The sequence below is a fragment of the Motacilla alba genome, chromosome 4 (genome assembly GCF_015832195.1).
Source record: "Motacilla alba alba isolate MOTALB_02 chromosome 4, Motacilla_alba_V1.0_pri, whole genome shotgun sequence".
NCBI lineage: Eukaryota > Metazoa > Chordata > Aves > Passeriformes > Motacillidae > Motacilla > Motacilla alba.
In genome coordinates this window covers 43,669,903-43,693,831 of record NC_052019.1, presented here as the reverse complement: position 1 = coordinate 43,693,831, position 23,929 = coordinate 43,669,903, and the positions used below count along the sequence as shown (strand labels likewise).

General features: G+C 46.0%; 1 protein-coding gene across 2 annotated transcripts in view; it reads left to right on the top strand.

The window, feature by feature from the left end:
• Positions 1-23,686, top strand: part of MFHAS1 (malignant fibrous histiocytoma amplified sequence 1) — a 35,088-nt gene extending 11,402 nt beyond the window's left edge. Inside the window, exons 2-4 of one of the 2 annotated variants that reach the window (XM_038135177.1) lie at positions 17,941-18,067; positions 19,536-19,975; positions 21,474-23,686. In XM_038135177.1, coding sequence (XP_037991105.1) covers positions 17,941-18,067; positions 19,536-19,539 — 131 coding nt within the window. In that variant the 3' untranslated portion in view covers positions 19,540-19,975; positions 21,474-23,686. Of the gene's footprint in view, positions 1-17,940; positions 18,097-19,535; positions 19,976-21,473 lie in introns of both variants that reach the window. The other variant, XM_038135178.1, reaches the window with a different exon arrangement.
• The last annotated feature ends 243 nt before the right edge of the window (positions 23,687-23,929 follow it).

Genomic DNA, 23,929 nt, shown 5'->3' with positions numbered 1-23,929 from the left:
AGCAATACCAGGATATCTCTTTTATCCAGTTTTAGGATGATGTTTGCCAAGTGTCCAGTTTAGAGAAGCATTTTTATTTGTGTTATCTGAGACAACCTACACTGTTCTGGGAAAGCTCCTTCCTCCTTCCTTCATGGTACCCATCACTTTCTGTAGAGTTTTCAGTCTCTTCCTGTTGCAGTGTGCCAGGAACAAAACAAAGGTACAACAGTGGTAGGACAGGGGTTTACGTGCCTCAAGCCCACAAATGACTGGTGATAAAATTAATATTGTAGGCTTTTGTCCTAACAGAATACAAGAATATGGCACACTTAGTTTTTTTTCTTGATGTGTACGTAGTAACTTTTCAGTCTGTGTGCTGAATTTCTCTTGGAGCATGTTCTTTACCTTCATTTTTGGCAGGTGTTTTTCTCTCCAGCAATACCCAGTGAGCAATGGTATCTGATAAGGCACAGATCCTGCCATACAGCAGGGCTGTTTATCAACTTCCTGAAAAATTAATTTGCCGTGATTTCCACAGCATCAAAATCTGCAGGGTTTGATTTGAGACAGGGCTGCTTGGCCTAATTTGCTTCCAATGCATCTAACAGTTTCTGCCCCATGAAGGTGTACAGTGATTTGGTCTCGCTTGACTTTGAGATACATGTGCGCTGCATTTGGTTCTTCTGTATCAGTGCAGTGCAAGGTTGGCAGCAGAGGACTGCTAGAAGGGCTGATTTGTCCCTAGGCTATCCCAAAACAAGTGTTCTCACATTTAGGAAGACTCCCCTCCCCCCCCCCCCTCCATTTGCTGCATGGGCAGCATACAGAGGGAGAGCTTCTTTCAGCAAAAGAAAAAGGAATCTGTATCATGCTGTTTCTGAAAATTTATGATGGACACAGCAGAACTGCAAAATTGTCCTGCAGTACAGACCATGAGTCTGCATGGTGCAGCAGCTCCCTGCTGCATCTCTAGCTGATGTTGTGGAACTCTGTTGCTGGCTATTTAGTACCTCTGTCCACTCCTTCTGGCCTCTTTGCTAAAAGCAGCAGTCAGGTATGGATGGCTAGCAGTTTTTCTCTGAACAGATAGTGTTAGAAAGCAAGAGTTTAGCAGTGTGCCGAGCTGAAATGCACAGGCTGTACGGTGTGGAGGATGGAGAGGCAGGGACCTCTGTCTGAGGCTGGCTGCCTGACATCATCTTGTATTCTAAATATTCCTGTTTCCCATGTCTGAACAGTTGCATTTTCATCTCTCATTAAAAATCTCAAATAAATTGAGATCAATAAAGAATGAAGTACCAAAAGATGGGGTAATGGCTGGTGATAAAGATCCATTCTGAGAAGCAGTCATCTCATATTGACGTTCCTGATATTTGAATATTTATCAGTCCACCCTCTCTCTATATTTATATCATGTCTAACTCATCAGTCTGTACACATATTCTCTTTTACTACATTATGGGGAAAAAAGCATGATTGTCTAACAAACTGCTGATCTTTGCACTTTCCAGGATTACATCCTCAATGTATAATAATATGCAGCTGTATTTATTGTGATGTGTGATAGGGAATAGTTCAAGTTGTTTATGTAAAATTCTTTTTTTTTTTTCCGAAAAAGAGCTGAACAGCTGGGACTTTGTCTACATGGGACCAAAGGGGGACAAGAGGCAACTACATAACTTAGTTGTCCCCTTATTTTCGGAATTCTTCATCTGTGAAGCTGAGTGGCTCACAGGAGCAATGACCTTCCTTTGCAGGGGGATTTAGTCATGATGGGACACACAAGAGCTGGAGCAGAAGTGACAGTAGGGTGGCAGTCGGGCTGCTCTGCACACCTTTGAGAGAACGTGCCTTGCAAATTGCAGACGCACCCGGGAGTAGCCACAGGGCATGGGAAATTGCAAATCCAGACAAACTGGTGTCTGACTCAGCAACAGCTGTGTGGTGACAAACTCTCATTTAATGAGAGCTGTTTCTGGGTCTAAAATGTTTTTTTAAAGTGTGCTGTAGGTTGAGAGAACAGCTGCTGGACTGGCCTCCACTCCCTTAACGTGGGCTTTCAGCCAGCCAGCCTCTGTCCCACTGTTGAACTTCTTAAATCACTCTATCTTGCACCTCTGTGTTGCTGAGCACCCCATCTAGAAACAAGCAGTGAGAGCTGGAATAATCACTTCTGGCTCAAAGTATTCCCTGGGTAGTCCTTTGGATGGGTTGACTTTCTTGGGGAAGCCTCATCTGGACTGTATCTTCAGGAAGCCAGCATGCTGTGTTCAGAGAGAAACAAGCAGGTGGACCTCTCCTCTTTTCCAGGGCATTCCAGGCAGGGGAAGATGGACAAACTTATCCTTTTTATATATCTGTGCTACTGCAGTGAAGAGAAGAGGTGGAGGATTTTGTTTCCTCTCCTGATCTGCACAGTGCTTCTTAGACCCTTGCTGTGTGTGGCTGTATTTTTGCAGTGGGTTTCCATGGCAAGGTTTTGGTAGCAGGAGCGGGGCCCTAAAGAGTTTGCTCCTGTAAGAAGCTGCTGGACACTTCCCATCTCTCTGACAGCCAATGCCAGATGGCTCCAAGATGGACTCAGCACTGGCCAAGGCCAGGGCCCTCAGCAATGATGGTAGTACCTTTGGGATAACATATAAGAAGGGGAGAAAAACCAAAAGCCCTTGCAGCAGCAATTGCAGCTGGAGCAGGTAGATGCCTGAAGGAGGTTGTGATCCTGTGAGAAGCCTGTGCTGGAACAGACTTCAGACAGGACCTGTGGACCCATGGAGAGAGGAGCCTGTACTAGAGTAGGTTTGCTGGCAGGACTTATGACCCCATGGGGGACCCCAGTCCATGAAGAACTGCGGTCTGTGGGAGGGGGCCCCGCACTGGAGCAGGGCAAAAGTGTGAGGAGTCCTTCCCTTAGGAGGAAGGAGCAGCAGAGGCAGTCTGTGATGAACTCACTGCAGACCCCATTCATGACCCTCTGTGCCACTGGAGAGGGAGAAGGTAGGCAAAATTAGGAGAAAAAACTTAGGAGTGAAGTTGAGCCCAGGAAGAAGGACTGAGTAGGGCAGAGGTGTTTTAAGACTTAGGTTTATTTCTCATTATCCTTCTCTGATTTGATTGGTAAAAAAATTAAAGTAATTTTTCTGAAGTCTATATTGCCCATGAGAGCAGCTGGTGAGTGATCTCTCCCTGCTCTTATCTCAATGAGCCTTTCATTGTATTTTGTCTCCCCTGTCCCATTGAGGAAGAGAGAGATAGAGTGGCTTTGGTGGGCATGTGGCATCCAGCTAGGGTTAACCCACCACAATTTTATAGGCAGAACTGCTGGATGGGGTTGAATGTAATGAAGCAGAGGATGCTTGGTGGCAGGTTTCCAAACCAGGGAGTCAGCAGCAAGCACCAGGCCTACTTACACTCGTTGCATAATCAAATGAGTTTTCAGCTCCCTGTGCATTTCTCTAAATCTTCCTTTTGAGCAGCCTCTTTCTTTGTCCGAGAGATTTTCATGCTCTTATTTCAGACAGTGATGCATGCACTAGATTTGGAAAAGTCTCATATCCATATGACTCTGGTATATCAAAGTGCCTAAATTTAGAAAATCTAACAAAAAAGAGCTTCCCCTTCCTGTGATCTGACATTATGTTTCTTGGTCGCTGTTATTTTTACTACAGAACAGCTTAAATCTATTTTGGTTGGGCACTAAGTGATGGCTACAGTGTGAAAGAAGAAATTTGTTTCTGTGAAGCCAGGTGGCCGTGCTGCAGCTTCAGGGCTCTGAGGGCAGCCTGCTCATGCTGAGCATGTGCCAGTGCTGTGTCGGGGTCCCCTTACAGCCCTGCTTGAGCCCTGCCTGCTCAGTAGAGGGTCTCTGGGGCTCAGAACTTTGGCTCTGAACTTCTTCAACATCTTGTCGATATAGTGAGTGGCAGTGGTGATGGATTTTAACACACACACTCCCGGTACTTTCACTCATCCTCCAAATTCAAGGAGGACGGTATAGGAAAGATATTTGACTGGCAGAAAAGTAGAAGATGCAATGGGACTTTACGTGGGAACTAGTCATGCCTCTGGTTTCACAGGTCTCTTTAATACATGGATCTTTCAATGTACACTCTAAGGACCACTGTTAGGACTTGAGGCATCCCTGCCTGGAAGATGCACTGGTGGAATCATGCCCTGCTGAGCACCTTTAGCTCTTGGTGTCAGGAATAGGTAATTCAAGCTGTCAAAATTTCTTACTCATTTTGGTTTGGGGCTTTTATTTGTTTGGGTTGTTTGGGTGTTTTTTAAACCATCTATTTTGTTAAAACTTTCTCTGTGGAGGTTCAAGCTCATATTTTATTATAGCTAACTGCTCTGCTTCAGCAGCCTTCTGACTTGTTTCTGAACATCCCCCGCCTGCTTTCATATTGAGACGGAGTGAAGGAAGACATCTGGGATGTTGGGAAGAGATGCCTTTTTTTGCTGACCTCAATATCCCAGAAATCTGCTGAGCAAGAATTTTTTCTTACTTTATCATAATTTTAAGCTTCTGGTGGACAATTGTGTAAAAATGTTCAGTGGAAAATGGAGGCAGTGTGACCCTCACTCTGGAACTTTGGTCATCTCCAAGTGCTTTTGTTCAGGTTCGTGATGGTGCCAGAGGGCTATGTAGGGAGTGAAACCCCAGTGTGCTTTGTCCTCACTAAAAGGTCCAGCCAGATCTGCATACCTGAACCTGTACTGTCAGGAGTTTTGGGCAGGGAGTCTCACTCATGCTGTCACATGAAGGGTCATGCTGTGATCCAGCCCTGGTGACATTTTCATGGCAGCTTGAGTAAGCAGGAAGTTTGTAGTTTCTCAAAGGAGCATGTGTGTGCCCAGAGGGAGCCCTACAGGCTCTGAAGTGATCATTACTGGATTTTGGAAAGGTCCTAACTGGTGCTTGCATAGGCAAATAATTCAGCTTGGCAAGTGGCTGCTGTGGTCAGCTTGGAGCCTTCCTAGGGTGAGGTGCTGAAATAAACAATCAAGACTTGAGTCTTGTGTGCGTCCTTTCCTAAGCAATGTGCTTGTGCCTCAAAGGCTCAGCCAAACTAAAGACTTCCTTGGATGAAAGAAAAGTTTGGGCACCTTCCGTTGGAATCAGAAAAAAAAAAAAAAACCTTTCTCCTGTGTCTTTTGTAATGGAAAGCTACCACAAAGCTTTTGAAGCTGTCTGTTAGTTTTAACTTGTTCTTTGTCCTTCTTTGAAAGGACATCTTACTTCTCTGACAAAAGAGTGTTTAGCATGGTATGCACATACACACATGGACATTTTTTGAGTGCCTACAGTGAAGTTTAACACAATGTTAAGAAAATGTTGCTGAACACAGCAAGATCATGTTCAGTTTAGTGATTCAGACAGGATCTAATTTTCAAAAAAGAAAAAAAAAGTTAAAACAAATAAAGAAACCTCCACAACCAACCATTGTGCTGAAGAGGGTGTGATGAGAGGAGATGCTTAGTGGGACATTTTGGGAAGTGCTCTGAATCTGTAACTTAGACTTCTGTCCCAGCACTTTGCAGTGCTTCCCATTAAAAGCTGGCAGCTGTGCAAGTGTGGCCAGGTGTCTTTGGCTAAGGGAAGCTGAGCAGTGTGGCTGTTCACTTACTGCATGGCTGCTGCTGCCCCTGGGCACCAGGGCGGATACTGGCAGCATGGTCCTTGTAGTGAGGTTGGGCACCTTGAAGGCAGTTCTTGACCAGCCTCTGGTTTATCACCAGTATGGGATCACAAGTTGTCACATTTTATGGCAGACCCATGCCCAGGCTTCAGGTCAGAGTTTATTACTCATAGCTGTGCTTCCTGAAGCATTTAGCATCAGTATACCCTGAAATAGTACCTTTGGTTGAAAGCCGTGTGGCAAAACAGCCTCTGCTCTGCAGCTGCTGCCTCAAACAAGGTTTGTGCATGATTCTGCTTCTCTGGCATGTACCAAGTGCACCCGATCCCATCTGAACCTTGCAGGTGAGCATTGGAACTGAGAGCTGCCTACAAAGTTATGGTTCTGCTGGAGACAGCTCTTTCACCCCTTGCACTGTGCTGCTTTATTCTCAGTTGCGTAATGCAGCGTGATGCGGATAATCCGGTCATCATTACAAAAGGATTTAAAACCCCTTTTTAATCGGAGTCATTTTTAATAAAGCTTTGCCTTGCTTGGAGGACTGTTTTCCTGGCTTGAGTGTTTAAGAACAAAATGCAGGAGACTGAGGAGGAGGGAGGCAGGTGCCTCTGTCTGGCTCCCAGGTGGTTGCTGGTGAAGTCCAGAACTGTGGGACACATTCCAGTGGCACCAAGCATGCAAAATCCTTACGTGCCCAGATCAACACAGCTCGTATGTCTGTGCTTTCTCAGAATATTTCACTGTCAGAGCAGACTTCTGGTGGCGGAGAGAAGGAAAGGCTCAGTCTAGTCCAGTCTGACTTCTTTTAACCCTCTGTGTCCAAAACACTGGTTGGTAGTCCTCTAGGGCCTCCTGCATGTCAGAATAGACTGTGGTCCTGGACAAAGGGCAGCAGTTACTTCTCTGGTAATGGCAATGGCATACAGTGTGTGTGATTGACCTTATTTCTTTGGCTGTTGCTCTGCCATTGTGTTGAAGAAAGTGCACTGACTAAAACAGCCTGTGAACTCTTACGTGGCTCTGGAATGTATCCTGTTTCCACTTTTCTGGCAGTAGCCTCCCTTGAGCTGCTACACCTGCTTCACTACCCCTCAGAGCAAGTCTGACTGAGGACTCTGGCACTTGGCGTTTGAGAGCAAGTGTGCTGATGCTTCCTGGTTTTTTTCAATCCCAGTAGTCCTCGCTCTTGGGATACCTCCAGTGTACGCTTTAGATATCCGTGAGTCTCCTCTTTGATCATTGTAAGTTGATGACTGGGAACTTTTAAGGTGGTTCATCCCCAAGACAGATCCATCCAGAGGAGAGCCAGAAAGCTTGCAGTTCAAGTGAGTTGGTGAAACGTCTGAAGGGACGGGGGGTCAGGGCTGTGTTACAATGACACGGGTGAGTAAGTACCCCAGAGTTACCTACCTGGTGGAAACCTAGAAGTAATACTGGTTTACAGCATGAATAGGGTACCAGGAGAGAGCTCAGCTCTAGGACAGAAATCCCTATGAGAGAAAGGTGCAAAGGAGTAGAAGAAATTGTGGAGAAGTTATATGTTCTCGTGGCAGCACTGCTGCTTCCCTGGGATGCTGATGAGTTCTTTCTGGGCCCCAGAGCTCCTTCCTGTTACAGTAACAAATGTGACTACCATAGAAGTGATTTTTAAACAGCAAAGATGGGTGCTGCAGGTGACTTTTGGGCACTGAGAACTCAGACCAGATGGCATTTAGCAGGCAATGAATTCTGTAAGAGTTAAGTAGCAAAGCTGTTGTTTCTGTATTCACATGACTTCTCACTGGGAGGCATTCCAATAGTAGAATAAAAAGCAATAAGCATTGGTCTTTTCAGAGATAATAATATTAGGTTCATAAACAAGCACTTTTCACTGGGAAAAAGGTATTTGTAAGAAAAAGCTAGCTATTGCATTGATTTACGGCACTTAGTTGTCTGTCATCTATTTGGATATTAGGGAATGAGAGGGGTCAGAAAAGACTGGTTAAATTATTGGAGTGTTGAGGAATCACAAATCAACACAAAAAGAAAAGATTAGTTCTCATCCCCTCTGGAAAAGGGAGCAAGTAAAAGCTGTTAATAGTAAAAGAACAAACAGAGCTTTATTCTACCATTGAGCAAGAGAAAGCCAGCAGGTCACTCAAACTTTGAAGACTGCAATTTTGGTAATAACAAAAGATACTTTAAGCCAAATAAATAGAGCAGATTTGAAACAAAAGTCAGGTTTCCACCTCTGTTGGCATAGGGAGACTTGGGCTCGGAGCTCTGTGGAGTGCTGCTTGGGCACTTCCATGTGTGCCAGCAGTGCTTTTATAGTGGCCTTATGCAATTCTCCTCCTCCAAAAGGAGAAATGGCTGGTCTCGGTGCTCTGCTCCTTCTGATTTTAGCCATATATCTTGATGCAAATCTTCATCACACTTTGTTTCATAAGGAAGAAACACTTGACTAAGGATGTACTCAACAAACTAGAATGTAAATGAAACAAATATATGCCAAGAAGGAAGTTATATCTGATGTCCTTGTAATTAAGGAAACCTCTCTGATCCTGCAGCTTTGTGGTCAGCTAAAGCCATACCTGTGGACAGCATGTAGTGTGGAGTTAGTTGTTATTATGTAGAAAGTAGATAGCTTTGAAGGAAAAATGCCAAGGAGGCACTTTGTTCCAATTAAGCTTGAGCCTAGAATAAATTTTGTGATGTACCTGCATAGACCAAATTCCCCAGTAAAGATACTTCAATAAAAAGTCATGTTGATAGATTAGAACAGGGATGACCTCAAGTTGGTTCAATAAGCAGGTAAAACACTTGATTTAACATTTGAATATGAGTAAGACCTTTGGTGTAAACTTTTCTCCTTAGACCAGTCGATGTTGCAGGGTAAAAAATAAATGTTCCTGTGTTTAAGTGAGCTCTGTGGTTGTCCTGATGAGCAGCGAGTGTTTTAGGGTGACCAGAATAGCTTTACAGAGGGAATACTGCGCATGCATCTCACCTTAAGTGATCTGGGAGAGAATACTTACCTCTACAGGTCTGAAAATACAGTTCCTTCCAGTTCAGTTTGCAAAACACACTGAAACCTTGGACTGGCCCTAAGGCAACAGCAATTCTCACAGAGTCAATTTACTTTTATCCAGAAAGGAGTTTACTTAATCTCAGAGAAAACTGTTGGGCAGAACACGTAGATGCAAGTCTTGCATGTGTGTTTTGGTTTGTTCTCCTTTTTCTTGGCTGGCAAAAGGTAAGTAAATGAAAAAAAAAAAATAAAAAGGAAGAGAAGAAAAGAAAGGATGTTGTGGCAGAGTGTAAAAGGTTACTACAAGGAAAAACTCCCAAGTTTTTCACTTACCAGCTGGACACCTGTAAAGTTCTAGAAGAGGGGCTTCCTAGTCAGAATCCTACCTTCAGCCATGGCATGCATGGACATCTTGCAAGGAAGGAGCAAGCCAACAGGGGAAAAGACTTGTCTCAAGTCCTTTCCCAGCCTTATTCTGTCATCAGCAGATGACATCAGCACACAGATTTGTCTCTTTAGTAATGCTTAAGGACCCTTTGCCAGTTAGTAGTCTGGTCTGCTTATGAACCCTTGTGTTGCAGCAATCTGCAGTCTGCATCAGGTGCTTCCTTTTGTTTTTCCTCAAGTGCACCATGTAGTACCTGCATTAAGGCTTTCTAGTTTTTGTGTTGGAGCAGGCAGAAAACATTCAGCCAGTTCTGGGTGCAATATTAGTGGCTAGACTATTGTGAGGAAATATGTCTCACAGACGTAACTAATTATCTGAATTTAGCAAAAGGGCAGGCAGAGTCTGGGCTCTGTCTCATCCGTTGCATAAGGCTGGAAGTCAGTGGGACTGAGTCTTGTACAACCTGCTCTGGGGGCTGGCTTCTCACGTGGCCACCTATTAATGTGTTGTGACCTAAACACAGAGGTAGCAGGATGGTGACAAGTCCTGGTACTCCCTGTGGACTTCAGTGGACCCTGCCTGTTAACTGTTTATCAATAGTAATGGCTTTGAGAACTCCTTTAAACTGCTTTTCTTTCCTTGGACCTGCAGTGTGCTGATCATCTAGATGAAAAAAAGGGTCAGCATCTCCTTTGTGATGGAGAAATAATAGCTTTGAAATGACTGTTTAGAAAGATGGGCTGGGGCTGGTGGGAATTGTTGCTGTCTGGACTGTCTGCAGCCAGTGGTGTCTAGTGTTCAGGTGGATGCTCGTTTGCAGTTGTCCCTCGCTGTTACTGGGTGAGAACAGACAGGTTGGGGCTGGCTGCAGCTTTCTCTCCAGCTGGTGCCTTGTCTTGGCAAACTGAAAAAGTGCTTATGGCAGATATGGCTGAAGGAGTGGAATTAAAAATAACCAAAAGGTAGATTCTGGGCTTGGTTACTCAGTGACAGGCCTGTTTCTATTCTGGGATGAGGATAATTCGCACTGAGCTCATTACACCATGACTCTCCCTTAAAATGCCTTGACAGTCAATTTCGTTCCAGCTAATAAGGTCCTAAAATGTTAATGAAGCTAATCAATTTTTCATGGCTTTGTATTGCAGTTGTCAGAAAGTGCTGTGTTGCAGCCTGCCAATTCAAAAAGCTTTTCAGATATTAGAAGGACAGCAAAACATTCAGCAGTTTAAAGGATGTCTTATTTTCTCAGTCTTTCCCCACTGCCCCCTCTCATTTTTCTAAGACTTTATGCTGTGCTGTTTGCTTGTCCCCTTTGGTCATGTCCTTTGTCCATTGTTCTACTCTGGTCACTAATGGGAAGAGATGGCTTGTTCCCACCTTCCCTGCTGCACAGGGAGAAGAGAGTTGGAGTGCCTATAGGTAGAGGTGAAGCTGGACGAGAGAGGCTACTCATGCTGAAATGCTATTTGAAACATATAGAGTTTGATGGAACAGAGTGGAGAAATGGCATCTCATTCATCCCCTTTCCTCATCTCTTTGGAAGGAGCAGTAGTGCCAAAAGTCACAGCCTTCTCTCCTCATGGCAGTTTGCTGAGATGTCAGTGTTACCTGGCATACATGCTGTGTGCACCCAGTATCTCATGGGCTGCAGAAGGAGAGGGAAGTTGCATTCATTGTGCAGCCACATTAATGGTCAATCACTTTCCCACACTGGCTTAGGAACAGGTTAGATGGCAACCATCTTTTATTTCCCAGAACTGCTTATTTCATACTGCCAGCAGGAGACAGAAGGCTCAAACTTTCATGACTGCTCCTGGAGTTATTTTGATGGAGCTGTTTTGATCATTTACTGCTCTCTGCATTTGTGCTTGTGAGTCTGCAGATGGGAAGCACTAAATTGTGTGGTTTGGGGAATGTAAGGGGTTTTTTTAATTTGCTTTTAATTGAATTCCATTTATAACTATAGTTAATTTCTATGTGGCTGAGAAAAATATAATTAACTAATGTTTAGGGAAAACATAGAGTTTTCCAAGTTTTGTACTTGGAAGCCTTGTATGGCCACACTAGTAAGGGATGATCTCAAATAACTCATGAGGGGAAAACTAGTGTGTGAGTTGTAATTTGGTATTTTGAATTTGAATAATTAACCCCCTGTAGCTGTTGAGTGGAACATCCAGAACACTTTCCACTCAAGTTCTCCACCCAGAGGTGTGCTCAGTCCAGTGCCAAGGGCTTCCCCAGAGCTCTTGCAAATGCTCAGGTGTGTCAATGTCCTCTTTTGCTGTGACAGCGATGCGCGTTAAGAGCTAGCTGACCCTATAATGACTTGGGGAAGATGGAGGGTATTTAACCCCCTTAAGCCTTTCAGACCATAGCTGGTGTTGGTGACTCTCCCATTCCCTGAGTGGCAGAAAATAGAGTTAGTGATTGCCAGGTACAGCGTCTGTCTGCCTGTGTCTCCTGAGCAGGCCTTGCAGGGCACCTTAGCCTTTGGCACAGCCCTGGACTTCCTGCCAGGGTAATTAGCCTGGGAGCTCCTTAGGTAGGAGGTAAAGTGCAGGGTGATCTCAGCTGCTGGGGGAAAAGCTGCCTAGGCTTGAGCTGAGCAGAACCCAGCTTCTGCAGCACCTCCAGGGTTCCTGGCCTGGAGAAATGCAGCTCTGGTTTCTGAAGCTTGACCTGTCAGCTCCAAGCTGAGAAGCATTGCTGTCTGTTTCCAAAGTTTTGTGTTTCCTTCACCTCACATGACTTAAGAGCCTTGAGAAAACAATTTGCTGTGCAGCCATCTGAGGGAAGTATGCAAGGTGAGCCATATATATGTCCACAGCCAGAGCTGTGAGGCCTGGAGGTGAGGGGCTGTCTCGAGAGTCAGCTGATGCTATGAATGCAGGAGCTGGACAGTTGTCCAGTGCTTGGATCAGCCAAGACAACAAGGCTGAGCCTGCCCCTCTAACAGTTGTAATGCTCCAGATTGGAGCTGGGCAGGCACAAGAGACTGCTCTGTGCTCAAGGAAGTTGTTGGTATTTTTGGTCTTGAACCCTTCAAAGGAGAAATTGGTTCCTCTTGCATGTTTGGAAAGCTCTGACCCTTGCTCTCTGCACCCTTTTCTCTGTGCTGTCAGCTTCTAGTCTTGAGGACTCACCTAGTCCTAGTCTTCTAGTCCTTTGCCTTGCAACTGGCTGCCTTTCCCACTCCACATCTCCAGAGCAAACTTTCTTTTTGTTTTCAAGCCTTCCTTTTCTTTTTAAACCAAATCAAATCCCAGGCTCATTTGTTCCTAGGCATGTGCTCTACCTGATGGGTGGTTCTGCTCACCGGCCTGCTGCTGTGATGATTACTGACCCACAGAGTTTTTCTTCTCTGTTGCCTTTTTTGCACAGCAGTCTCTCCCAGTAGGGCTCTTTGACAGACTGGGAGTTTTGTTGTTGATTTTGTTTGCTAGTTCTAAGCTCCTCAGACTGGAGACTGCAACATGAGGCTTATGAAACTTTTGTTCATAATGTGCATTTCACCCTGCACAGCTCCCTTTTTTCCTTTTTTTGGTTTTTTTGGGTGTTTTTTTTTGTTTGTTTGTTTGGGGTTTTTGTTTTGTTTTGCTTTGTTTTTGTTTGTTTGATTTGTGGCCAGGAGAATGACCTTCAGTGAGAAAAAAATTAAATCCTAACCTGGAGGTCTCTATCCAGCCCTCTGCCTCAAGCAGGCCGGGTAGATCAGGTCGCTCAGGACTCCAGAAATAAATCAAGTGCAGTGTTCTATCTTTCTGGGGAATATTTTTGTGCGTGACATGTAGGCAGTGCTGCAAGGAGCATATTAAAAATTCATACCAGTACAGAGCAGTATTTTCTGTGCACAGTGCTTGAGAATAAGCTTGTGTGTCATGCACAGTAACATTTGTATGAAGCAAGTAATTAGTTTCATCTAAGCAGAGAAGATTTAAATGGTGTGGAGTAGATACAGGCTTGTTGTGAGACACCATCTCCTTCCCTTTCCTTCTGCCAATACTCCTGGAAGATTTCTTGTAAAGCTGGCTGTAAAGTCCCAGTGTGTGAGAGCATTTCCTGCGCTTAAAGCAGAAGGGGAAATCTGTGCACACGGGTATTCATCTCACCCTGCCTCTGTGACAGCTTTGATGTAATTGTGTACGTGCTCCAGCTACTGAACCTTAAAACAACAAACAGCCAAGCACAGAAGCTGTAGCTTCTCCAGCCCCAATTTATTTGCAGTTGTATGGATGAAAGGGGATGGGACTGCATGCAACACAGAGGGGTGTTTTGAGAGCCAGGGCTTTCATGTGAGCCCAGTTTTCTGACTGCTGTTAGAAACCAAGCATGAGGCACGTGCTTTGGGTGTGCAGGCAGTGTTGAAGTGTTCTATTCTCTATTCTTCTGAAGGCATGACTGCTGAGTACTATGCTGAGAGATGTCACAAGCAAAGATTAGTCAAAGGAGGCTTGAGGGAGAAGCACTTGAGGCTGAGATGTAAAGTCTATCTCTAGTCAACCACACTTGCAGTGGTTTGTATTGGAAGGCCTTCAGCAAGGAGGAGGAGTGAGAAGGGATTTAGGGTAAGAGAACATATGAGCACTGAGGCTGCAAAAAACAGTGGGTCCTTGCTTGGAGCAGCTCTAGGATATATGATGGAGTAAGTGGGTCAGTGCTGAAGCAGGGCAAGATGTAGGAGCAGCTTGGTTTTGGCTCTCATGCCCTTATTGTAAAGCATGAGCAATATATCCTCAAGGTCCCTGGCAGACTGAAGAGAGAGAGGTGAAGCAACACTACAGAGCTGGGACCAGGTCCTGCTCATCTACTTCTGGCTGTTTGTTCCAATGGGGCCCAGATCCTGACAGCAGGAAAATGATAAACATGGTCATGTTGATACTGTGCAAATGTGCTGTCCTGGGAGCTCTGAGGGAGAGGAGATGGCATGACAGGCTGGATTAGAGTATCTCATCCCTATGCCCTTGCAGCAGATTCTTGATACATGAATGGGGAACCTTGGCCCACTTAGCACAGCCACTGCAAGTGGGAACTGCATGAAGGCAAGTGCTCTAGGTGGGATTTTCTTCCTGCATGCAAGCCTTCCTCTCTGTTAGGCAGCCAAGTAGGCTTACAGCTGACACTGTCTGGCTGCCAGCATGGAGTAACCAAACACTGCTACAAGTACTCGCTTTTCTTGCTGTCAGTCTCTCTCCTAGCTCTCTGATTTGTCACGGGTATCTGGCATTTCACGGGTATTTTCTAAAGGCCAGTGAAGTGTGCTTTGCAGCATGCATGGGTCTGATCACTGGCATGAGCTTTGAGTGAGCCTGTGCCCTGTGTGTGTTCTGGGATAAAACAGTGGCAGTGAAGAACGTCTTGCTGACATAGAAGTAACTGCTTCAGGTGAGCTGGCTAATGCTGAAAGGAAACAGGCCTTTCTGGTAAAGCGCTGGGAAAGGGTGAAGGTTTGTTCCTGCCTTTCCTTTGTACTGCCCATGTGTAGCACATTTCTTTTAAATGTTATGGGCATCATGACTCGCTCAGCTCATCTGCCTGGGGGAGTTTACAAACCGACTTATGGCAGCGGCCAAACTGACCATGGTAGTTTCATGACAGGGTCTTGGTTTTGTTTGTGCCTCAACCTTAACTTGCTGGGCAGCACATTTTACCAAGTTGTGGAGACCAATTTCTGTGCCAAAACACCAGGAGGGTGGCCATGGAACAGATACAGCTTTTCTGCACCATTTGTGCCATTGCAAATGAGAGGCAGCAAAGGAGCATCTTCTCAAGCATTTGCAGGTGCTTTTAACCAGGCTTGTCGGGTGCCTCTCTACTATCAACTGATGTGGGATTTAGGTGCATCTAAACATCAGGCCTTGATCATCAAGTACTCAGCATTAAAGTGCCTTTAAAAATAGGGCTTATGCTCTTAAATCAGATGAATAATCTTAGTCTGCAGATTTGTGTACTGAAAAATGAAGTTGTTCTTCACACACTTTACTGTTGTAGTCTTCAGCCTTAAGACAGAGTAGTTGGAGTTTTGGTTAAAACCTTATTGGCTTCTGTGGAAGTTAACATTAAAACTAAGTCCATAAGATAAGCTTCATGGTTGTGTGTGTGCTATTGCAGGCACCTTTCAGAGAGGGCAAGCAAAACTGAGGTTTCCAGTAAAATTTGTGACAGGCTCACAGGGGAATATGCAAAATACAGCCTGTACAGAGGGGCAGAACAAGTACTGCAAACACAAGGTGCTACATTTAAACTGCATTTAAACTTGGCAATTAAACCAAGCAAACAGCTCCCCATGCCAGGCACTTAGCTTTTCCTTTTGTATCAATCAGTCCAATATCTCATTGGATCTCCTCTTTCCCATCCTGCTGTGGCCCTGAGGACTTTTGTTATCTAATAATAATCTCCTAGTTTGAATAATTTCTGAATAGAAATGTGAGGTTTCTAAAACCTCCAAGAGATTCTGGGCCTGGAGAGTTGTATCCAAGCAGGGTGTCTCACTGCTAGTTTGTTATAGCATACATTACAGTGCATATTGCAATGGCATTTGCACTGGATTTTATTCAGTAAATGATATGAGGTGTGATTTAGATAGTTATATCTAGTTTAGTATTGTGATGAATTTGTGCAGCAAAGATGACCAGTTTGCAGTGAGAAGGGGATGGGAACAGTACAGTAAAGCAGCAGGACATCTTTTAGCTGAAAGGGGGAAGACTAGTAAGGACACATAGGTGACCTTCTGTCCACTTGGTGAATGATATGTCTTACTGAGAAATTGCAAGAAAAGTCTTTCTTCTGGGGGGCAGTATGTATGTCAGCAGGAAATGGGAGTGGGGCTGGAAGAGATTTTGTTGGGGCTGGGTACAGGGTAAGGTGAGCTTTATCCTAGAGACAGCCTAGGGAGGAAGATAAAGCCATGAAGAAAAGGAGGGTGACTGAAGAGCCAGGGCAAGGGTTTTGCCTGCAAATCAGACATCTATTTTACCCTGCAGCAATCTCCTCTGTGTGAGAAATCACCATCTAAGTATTTCTGAAGTGGGAAGATGGAAATAGGCATGAAGGCTCAAGCAGACAGACCAGTCTTATTGCACTCCTCTGATTTAAGATTTAGTGGATATTAGCCCTGTCTTTAAAGTGCATAATGGTGCACTGGTTTTGTGACTCGTTTTTCAGAGATGGTGCTTTCAGTACAGTTATCAGTACTGCAGTTCAGAAGTCAGCCTGGGGTTGGAAACCTGGGCATTGTTGGGAGCTGAAGCCCTGTGGTGTACATGCTTGATGGGGTGCAAATATGACAGCTCATGTAATTGAAGACGCTGCCTTGCAGACTTAACTTTGAATTGCAAATGCCATCACATTTCTTCTGGTTTAGAAGACGCATCTTCCTCGCTCAAAAGCTGCTCTGCCAGTTCAGGTTTAAGTGTAGGTGTGAGGTGAGGGGAGATACTCCAACCAAATGTGAATTCAGACTGCAGACTATGGGAGCAAACTGGAATTGCTGGCCCTACAAGTATCTCTCAAGGGCAACTGTGCATATTCCTTGCCAAGCCCTCCCCTCTGTTTTCATGATATGAAATGACATGCTGTTTTCTGAAAGTGAGAAGAGAAGCAGAAGAGGGAAGGAGAAGAGGGAAGCAGCATTTGTAGGGTTGCATGCCCTGTGACGGGGCAGCCTGTTGTGCTATTACTGCACAGGCTGAGCAGTGCTTTGAAGTGTTATTTCTATTTTTCCTGGGGTGCCCAGCAATAGACACTAGACAGAAAGAGACATTTTCTGATGTTCTTTAACAGTAGAGGAATTTATTGCAAGTGCATTTAAAAATAGAGGAGTCCAAGGACCACCTGTCTTGAGTGTTTCAGTGGAAGTGGGGACAACTCGCAGTGGCTGCTTGATTGGTGGGTCCTGAGATTTTTGTGTGGACCTGTGGCTGCGACCCACTTACAGCTGGCCTGCCTCTTTAAAGAAAGTCACTGATCAAGCCAGCTGTGACCTGGTGCCTCTGCTTTGGGTAGGTCTGTTTGGCACCCATGCAGGCCAACTCAGAAGAATTGAGCCCTTGCTGGTCATCCCATATTGCCTTTGAGAGCTGACCCTACCTCCCAGGCAGCTATCAAGAGGTGTTTCTGGTGCTGTTGGGTGTCTAAGCTGTAGATGGACTACGCTGAGGAGATGGCATGTTGATGGCTGGGGGATCTGCCTTCCTGGGGCCAGTCATGTGTGGAATGGAGCCAGGAGGAAACTTGATTTGCTCTGAGCAAGCTGCTGGGGAGTGTTCCCCAGGGCTGGGCACATCTCAGCAAATGGCTTTCCCCTCTCACTGTGCTGACCTGTGTCTTGCCCTGAACTACATTCTGCAAGGGTGCCAGCAGTGAGGAGCTGCCAACTTGGCACTTGAACAGTGGAGCTGATGCAACTCATTTCACAGAGGGATGCCAGGCGTTGTGAGAGCCCCCCACTGCTAGTGACTCAATACAGAGCTGGTATGGCTTCCAATATGGAAGAGCTGACAGCTGGGAGCTGGGATTTGCATGCTCAGCAGAGTATAGCATAGCCAAGGGTCCTGACAGGATACAGCAGCAGTCCCATGGCAGTTGTGGCAAATGCACCCAGGGAGAGAGGCATTGGGGAGTCTTCCATCTAGATGCTATGAATCCCTGAGGAGCTCTCAAGGCAGTGATTCAAAGCAGAGAGTGGAAAGATGGCAGATGTTATGTGTGTGGGGAGCAGCATGTCTCTTAAGCTGTACTCAGGACACTCACCATGGTTATATGTATGGGACCTGCTCGTGTTGCAGGACCAGTAAGTCCTCTTGCAGTGCTTACCTGCGTCACTCATGGATGCTTACCTGGTGAGGGGGTCAGGAAGGGCATACTAAAAGCAAAAATTGCCTTGCTGATGCTTAAAAATTTTCATTGTTTTCCTTTGTTCACAGGAGAACTGCTGAGTCAGCCGAGACCAGAGGGACTGACGGAGATCATCTGTCCCAAGAACGGCAGCGAGCGAGTTAATGTTGCCTTGGTTTACCCCCCCACTCCTACTGTGATCAGCCCTTGTTCCAAGTGAGACCAGAAAGCAGACCTATTCCCCTGTCAGTAGACACCAGAAAGCCTACATAAAACATGCCCTCACTAAGCACTTCTTTCTGGAAGGTAGCAGCCCCACAGCCTGGGGACTGTTCTAATGATTTGTGGCTATAGACAACCCACTCAGAGGATAAGAAGTACAGTGATATGGGCTGAGGTGTTCTCTGAGCTGTGTTGTGGCAGATGTAAGATCAGGAGATAATGCAGTCATAGGTGGGTTTTGGTAGGATGGGACTTCAGGAGATTTCTGTACACCCCCTTCTCAAGCAGAACCACTCTCATTGGCAAGTCAGATTCCTTGGGACCTTGTATAGATGAGGGTGTCATCCTTGGATGACAAGGATGGAGGTGCTACCACCTCTCCAGATTTTATTCTGGGACAGAACTTCTTTCCTTTTGTTCCATCTGAGGCTCCCTTATTATTTTATTCTATTAACTTGGTTTTCATTGCCATAAGATGCATTACTGGCTTGTGTTCAACATGTTCTCCACCAGATCCCAAGCCAGCAGGACTCCAGGCTGTGGTGGTGCATGGGGTTGTCCTGTTGTAGGAGTAGAGTTATACACTTGTCCTTGTTGAATTTTACAGCACCGTTGCTGATTCAGTCCTCCAACTTGGTGAGGTCCCCTTGGACAGGAGCCCTACCCTCTTGTGTATCTATAGCCTATATGTACTTCACTCCACAGAGTGGGAATGTGCTTGGAAAACAGAGCTGTATTGTGATGGGAAAAAAATGTGGAACAACACTCACAAAAGCAGACAGTGCCTTGGCTTTTTGATGCATGGGTTTCCCAGAAAAACAGAAATTCAGCCAGGGTCTGTCTAATTGGAGTGGCACAAGGGAATTTGGTAGAGAGCTTAGAGGAGCAGCTGAGTGTCTTGCTGGTGTCTGCTGCTGTATGTGAATGCCTGTTACTTTCACTTCAGTGTCTTGACAGTAGCTGTAGATGCTGTTCTCTCTGTTCAGTACCCTCCCATTCCAAAATACCACTCCTGGTAGAGAATAACTCTGATGATGGTTGGTTGTTGAGCTGTGTGTGAAGGTGAGGTTGAAGTGCCCACCTGGGGCAGAAAACAAAGATGCTCTGATACTGAGCCACAGGTTATTTCTGCCTATTCATTTGGTTCTCCTGTGTGTGTGTGTATTTGGCACAGTGCATTTCTAACCTGCAGGTGCCGTTTTTATTGTACTGTGCTGTCAGGCTATGCCTCCAATCCTCCTTGTCCTCTGGCCTGCCTTCCACAACGTCTGTTAACTGTGTCCCAGTTTCACAGTCACTCTGCTGGCTGGAAACTTGTGTTCTCAAAAAAGCCTGTGTTACTTTTTCTTCACTTCACGCTCCCTATTTAGAAGCCTAGAGAAAATCATGTGTCTTATGTTATTCATCATAAGCGCTATGAACCCTGCTATATTACTTTTTTCTTTATCCTTTCCTCTTCCAGATAAACCGTCAGTGCTGGTGCCAAAGGTTTTCCACCGGGCAGAACATGGCCGATGCTCTGCAGTGCTCCCATCTTTCCAGTTGTGGAGTTGATGCTGACGGGGATCAATGGGACTTTGGACTTTGGACCCTGAAAGAAATGCTGTGGGGCAGGGGCAGCTCCCAGGTGGGGGCCTCATGGCTGGAGTGGATGAAGTCATCTGGAGGTTGGGGATGACAAGGCATGAAGGAAAATGATTGCTGCAGATGTCAGGGCCTCTGGCCGGAGGGAAAACACTGGGGATAGGCTTCTGTGGACCCATTGAACGCGTGCTGAAAACCCATTTGGATCTCATGATGAATGTAAAAATGTTCTTGGTATACCATTTAATTCAGACCTGCTTGGAGGAAAGTCTCTTGAAATGAGCTGTAGCGGGATTCCCTGGATTTGTTCCTGGACAAGTGAGTTTTGTGGCAGTTAGCCAAAGCTTTGCTGGGGAGTTTGCTGGGTTGGTACTGCAAAGCCTTTAAAATTGCTCCACCACAAAAAAGTTGGCTGTGTCCCATTCAGCAATCTTGAGTGGAGGCTGGCAGAGAAGCAGGCTGGGAAATGTTTCCTGCCCTGTGCGTTCACATTTGTTGTGCCATGAAGTGGTGAGGATGTGCTGTGATCCTGCAGGGACAAAAGCAAGGCAGTCAGTGTGCCTCTGGCACATGCTATTTCTTATCCCTAGTGCAACCATTATCCCTGAACAGCTGCTGGTCTGCCATGGCTGGATGCTTTGGTACTGCCATTGCGGTACTCTCTGTGCACTGTGTCCACTGGAGCACTAAAAATATAGATCTTGGTCACCCTCCTAGGAAAGCCACCCAGGCATCTTTGTGTAGACATCTGGTGAACAGTGTGTGGCTGTGTGGTACAAACTGATCCTGATGCCCCTGGCAGCCGTGCTTCATGAGCAGCCATCTTCCCTCTCCAGATGTGGAAAAGGGCAGGCTGAGCACTGGTACCAAAGTTGTGGTTTCTCCCCCAGTTGTGTGGCTTTGAGGACTTCTAAGATGTTGCTGTTAGTTTGTGCCCAGCAGCTGAGCCCTGGTAACTGTGCTATGTGAGTCTTGCTCCATGCAAATATTTATTTAATGTAAATCAATAGGAGGCATGCATTTCCAGAGCCAGAATCCCTTCATCAGATGCTGGGGGAGGTCTGAGAGATGAGGGACTTAAAATACTTGTGTTAATATTCAGCTCTTAATTCTTTGGGCTGTGATGGCAGACCTGGGATGGGTGATACAGGCAGTGCCCACCAGGATGTGAGCTGGCCAGGCCTGCAACCACTGCAAGAGAGTGATGTGTCCTATTGGGACCTGCTGCAGTTGCACAGATGATATTCCCCTGGTTTCTGATCCTTCAAATGCCAGCCTTATGCACAAGGCTGTAAATCTTCCCATTGACAAGAACTTAATGCTGGGAAAGCAGGGCAGAATCCACTCCAGGAGGAGATCCAGAGGCCAGGTAGAAGAAATCAAGCCATGTACCTTACTTCAGGGGGAAAAGCGGCCAAATAAAAGCTGGCAGCTCAGTCAGCTTCCTGTTTCTTCAGGGTACCATGCCAGCTTGGGAGGGTAGCTTGGGCTCAGATTTCATGTGTTGACCTGCTACCTCTGGCAATGAACCTTACGTCAGTGAGAATCATTAATTGATTGTGCTTCTGTATTGCTGTGGATAAACTGGAGACTCAGAATTGTCTGTGTGGCTGGAGAAGGTGAAAGGGAGGTGAGATCTTTGAATGGTGCTCAGGAATAATGCTAGGAAACTCCCTTGTCCTGAGTCTTGCTGGCCATGAACCATGCCTGGTACAGGCAGAACTTGTGTTAGAGCATTCCCTACTGTCACCTCCCGTGCTGAGCGGCCTTCTCCTCCTGTTTTGCTGCTACTCACCTCTCTTTCCGTTCTCCATAGGAAGAAACTAGCGATTTGTTGCTGTGAAGTTGCGTGGAAACCGCACTGTAAAGAAACCACAAACTGGAATCCTTTTCCAGCCGGAGGCCTGTTTCCCAGTGTGCCCATCTGGTCTGGGATGCGTGAGCATTGAAGGAATGAGAGGACAGAGCAGACGTCTTGCAGCCTGCTCCTTGGGACCACAGCCCTCCTGCCGGGGTGTGCCACCTCCGTGGGAGCGTTCCCTGGCCTTTGCAGGCACTCAGGCTGCTGCTGTGCACTGAAGCCGTAATGCCGGGAATGTGGCAGTATGGAGATCAATCTAGTTGGGTCTATTTAATACAAAACGGTGATTACTCATCCACCCACTGTTTAGTAACTGGTGTAACTGTGTTTTCATCCAAATTTTTTTAATATGCAAAAGCCATTTAATTTTCTATGCAGTTCAGAAACATCTCGCCTTTGCAGTTGCCAGGTGGGAGATCCATGCAGGAGAACCAAACAAACAGCTCATAGTACTTTTGATTTTGCTGTTGCTGTCTTTTAAGGATGCACCCTGGGATCCTCATACAGTGTCCCTTTGGTGAGCTCCTGCCTCAGACCTCACTTAATACCCTTCAGCCCCAGGGATGAGGGCCCTGTATTTTTGAAGGATCTGTCATTTTTCATGAATCAAGCCACAAGGAAAGAGGGCTTGATGCAGTGCCCTAACAGCAGATACCTGAATTCAGAGTACGTATTATGTTCCAGTTCTTGTCCCTGCTCAGAGTTACCAAACCGTTAGAAATTACTAAGGCCTCTGTGGAGCACTCTGCAGCCTTTACTGAAGATGTATTATAAAGAGGTCAGAAAGGACTGGGGCATCAGCTGTCTCCCTGTGGAGCTGACAAAGAATTTAACTCCTTTGGAGTAGGAGGAGAATCTCCTGGCAATCTCCTAGATGCCTACTTCACCCAAGACGATTGTACTGGTTTTGCTTATTGGTTTGCAGACCCCTTGCTTGACCGGTTTTTGATTTCCTGCTGAAACTGGTTCTGACAGATTTGGAACCAGAGTTAGCGAGCTGCTTTGCACTCCAGGACTTTCAGCAGCTGGAAGATGTCCTGGAGTACCTTGTGTTACATTCTGAAGCAAAACCTGGGATTCAAAACTGCATCCGTCCAAGTCAAACTCCCAGGATAGCAGCTTTGCCTTCTTCTGGGTCTATGTAATGTGAGGAATTGCATGTCCCTAAGCAGCATATAACTAGGTAGAGGTGAGAGAGAGTGAGCCCAAAGGGTGATGCTGCACATTTAGGTCATTTTAGGGCTTACAGGAGTACTTGGAGACTTCTGGCAGCTGTAGAGGGTCCTGGGTGATGGGACATCTCTGTTTTAACTTTGCTATAAAGCAGAACGGTCAGAGAAGTAAGATTGTTTCCAGTCCGCCACGAGACCAGGATCCCTTTGACTAGTCTCCTTTCATGGCAGTGCTGTTCTTTCTGCATTGTCTCTGCTCTGAGCTTGGGAGATTCAGCCTTAGAAAGTTAAACTGAAACAGAGGCTAGTTTGTGATTTACCCTGCCTTATGATCTCTCAGATCGGATGGAAGAGACTGGGGGCTGCAGAAGCATGGGTCATCTCCCTTGCAGCATCCCCCATGCCACAGTTTCATAGTGGCTGTAAAAACTCAGTAGCCTATTTGGGTGCTGCTTTCCCAGGAACTCAAGATGTGCTTGGCTGTGCTCTAGCACTGGAACTTACGTGGGGTCCCTGTTCTCTTTCCCATTGTACCTCTGAGGCAGCTAAAGTTTGTCCAAGCAGTTGAGGCTCCTCACGGTGAGGAGTTAGATACAGTTGTGTCAAAGGGAACTGCAAATGTTACTTAGGAACTCACTAAGTGAGATGAAAATCCACTGGCTCACTCCTGCAGAGCCAGATCCCGGAGCTCAGTTCCCCTCGCGCCCTTTGGATGGGATCTTGGGCTGGCATCCTTGGAACAGCTGTGCCGGGAGGTGGAGATGCTGCACTGCAGTAAGCACAAGAAGAGGCAAGCAAGTGGGCCTCAGTGTAGCTCTCACGACACGCTTCATGGCTCAGTTCATGGACTGTAACTGCAGGTATTCATATAATCTACATCACTGGGCAGGACTCTGCGCACACACACATGCATGCCCAGACATACACGCACCACACCCACACTTACCCACACGTCCTCGCCAAAATGACTGAAAATAAAAGTGATCTCAATCTCCAGGAGAGTCCTGGCTGTGTGATTTGTTTTTCCTCTTTCAGTGCCTCCTTGGGCTCTAGCTCTGGAAGGGTCTGCACCTAGCTGTGGATCTGTGCTGTAGCAAAGTCATGAAGAGATTCGCCATTGAGTGAATCTGAGCATGGAGCCCCTTATTTAGTATCTGTAAATCACTGCCCGCTTTAGCAAGGCAGGTGATTTCTGGGGAACAGCTTTTTTACCCACTACCTTTTAAAGTATTTTATGGG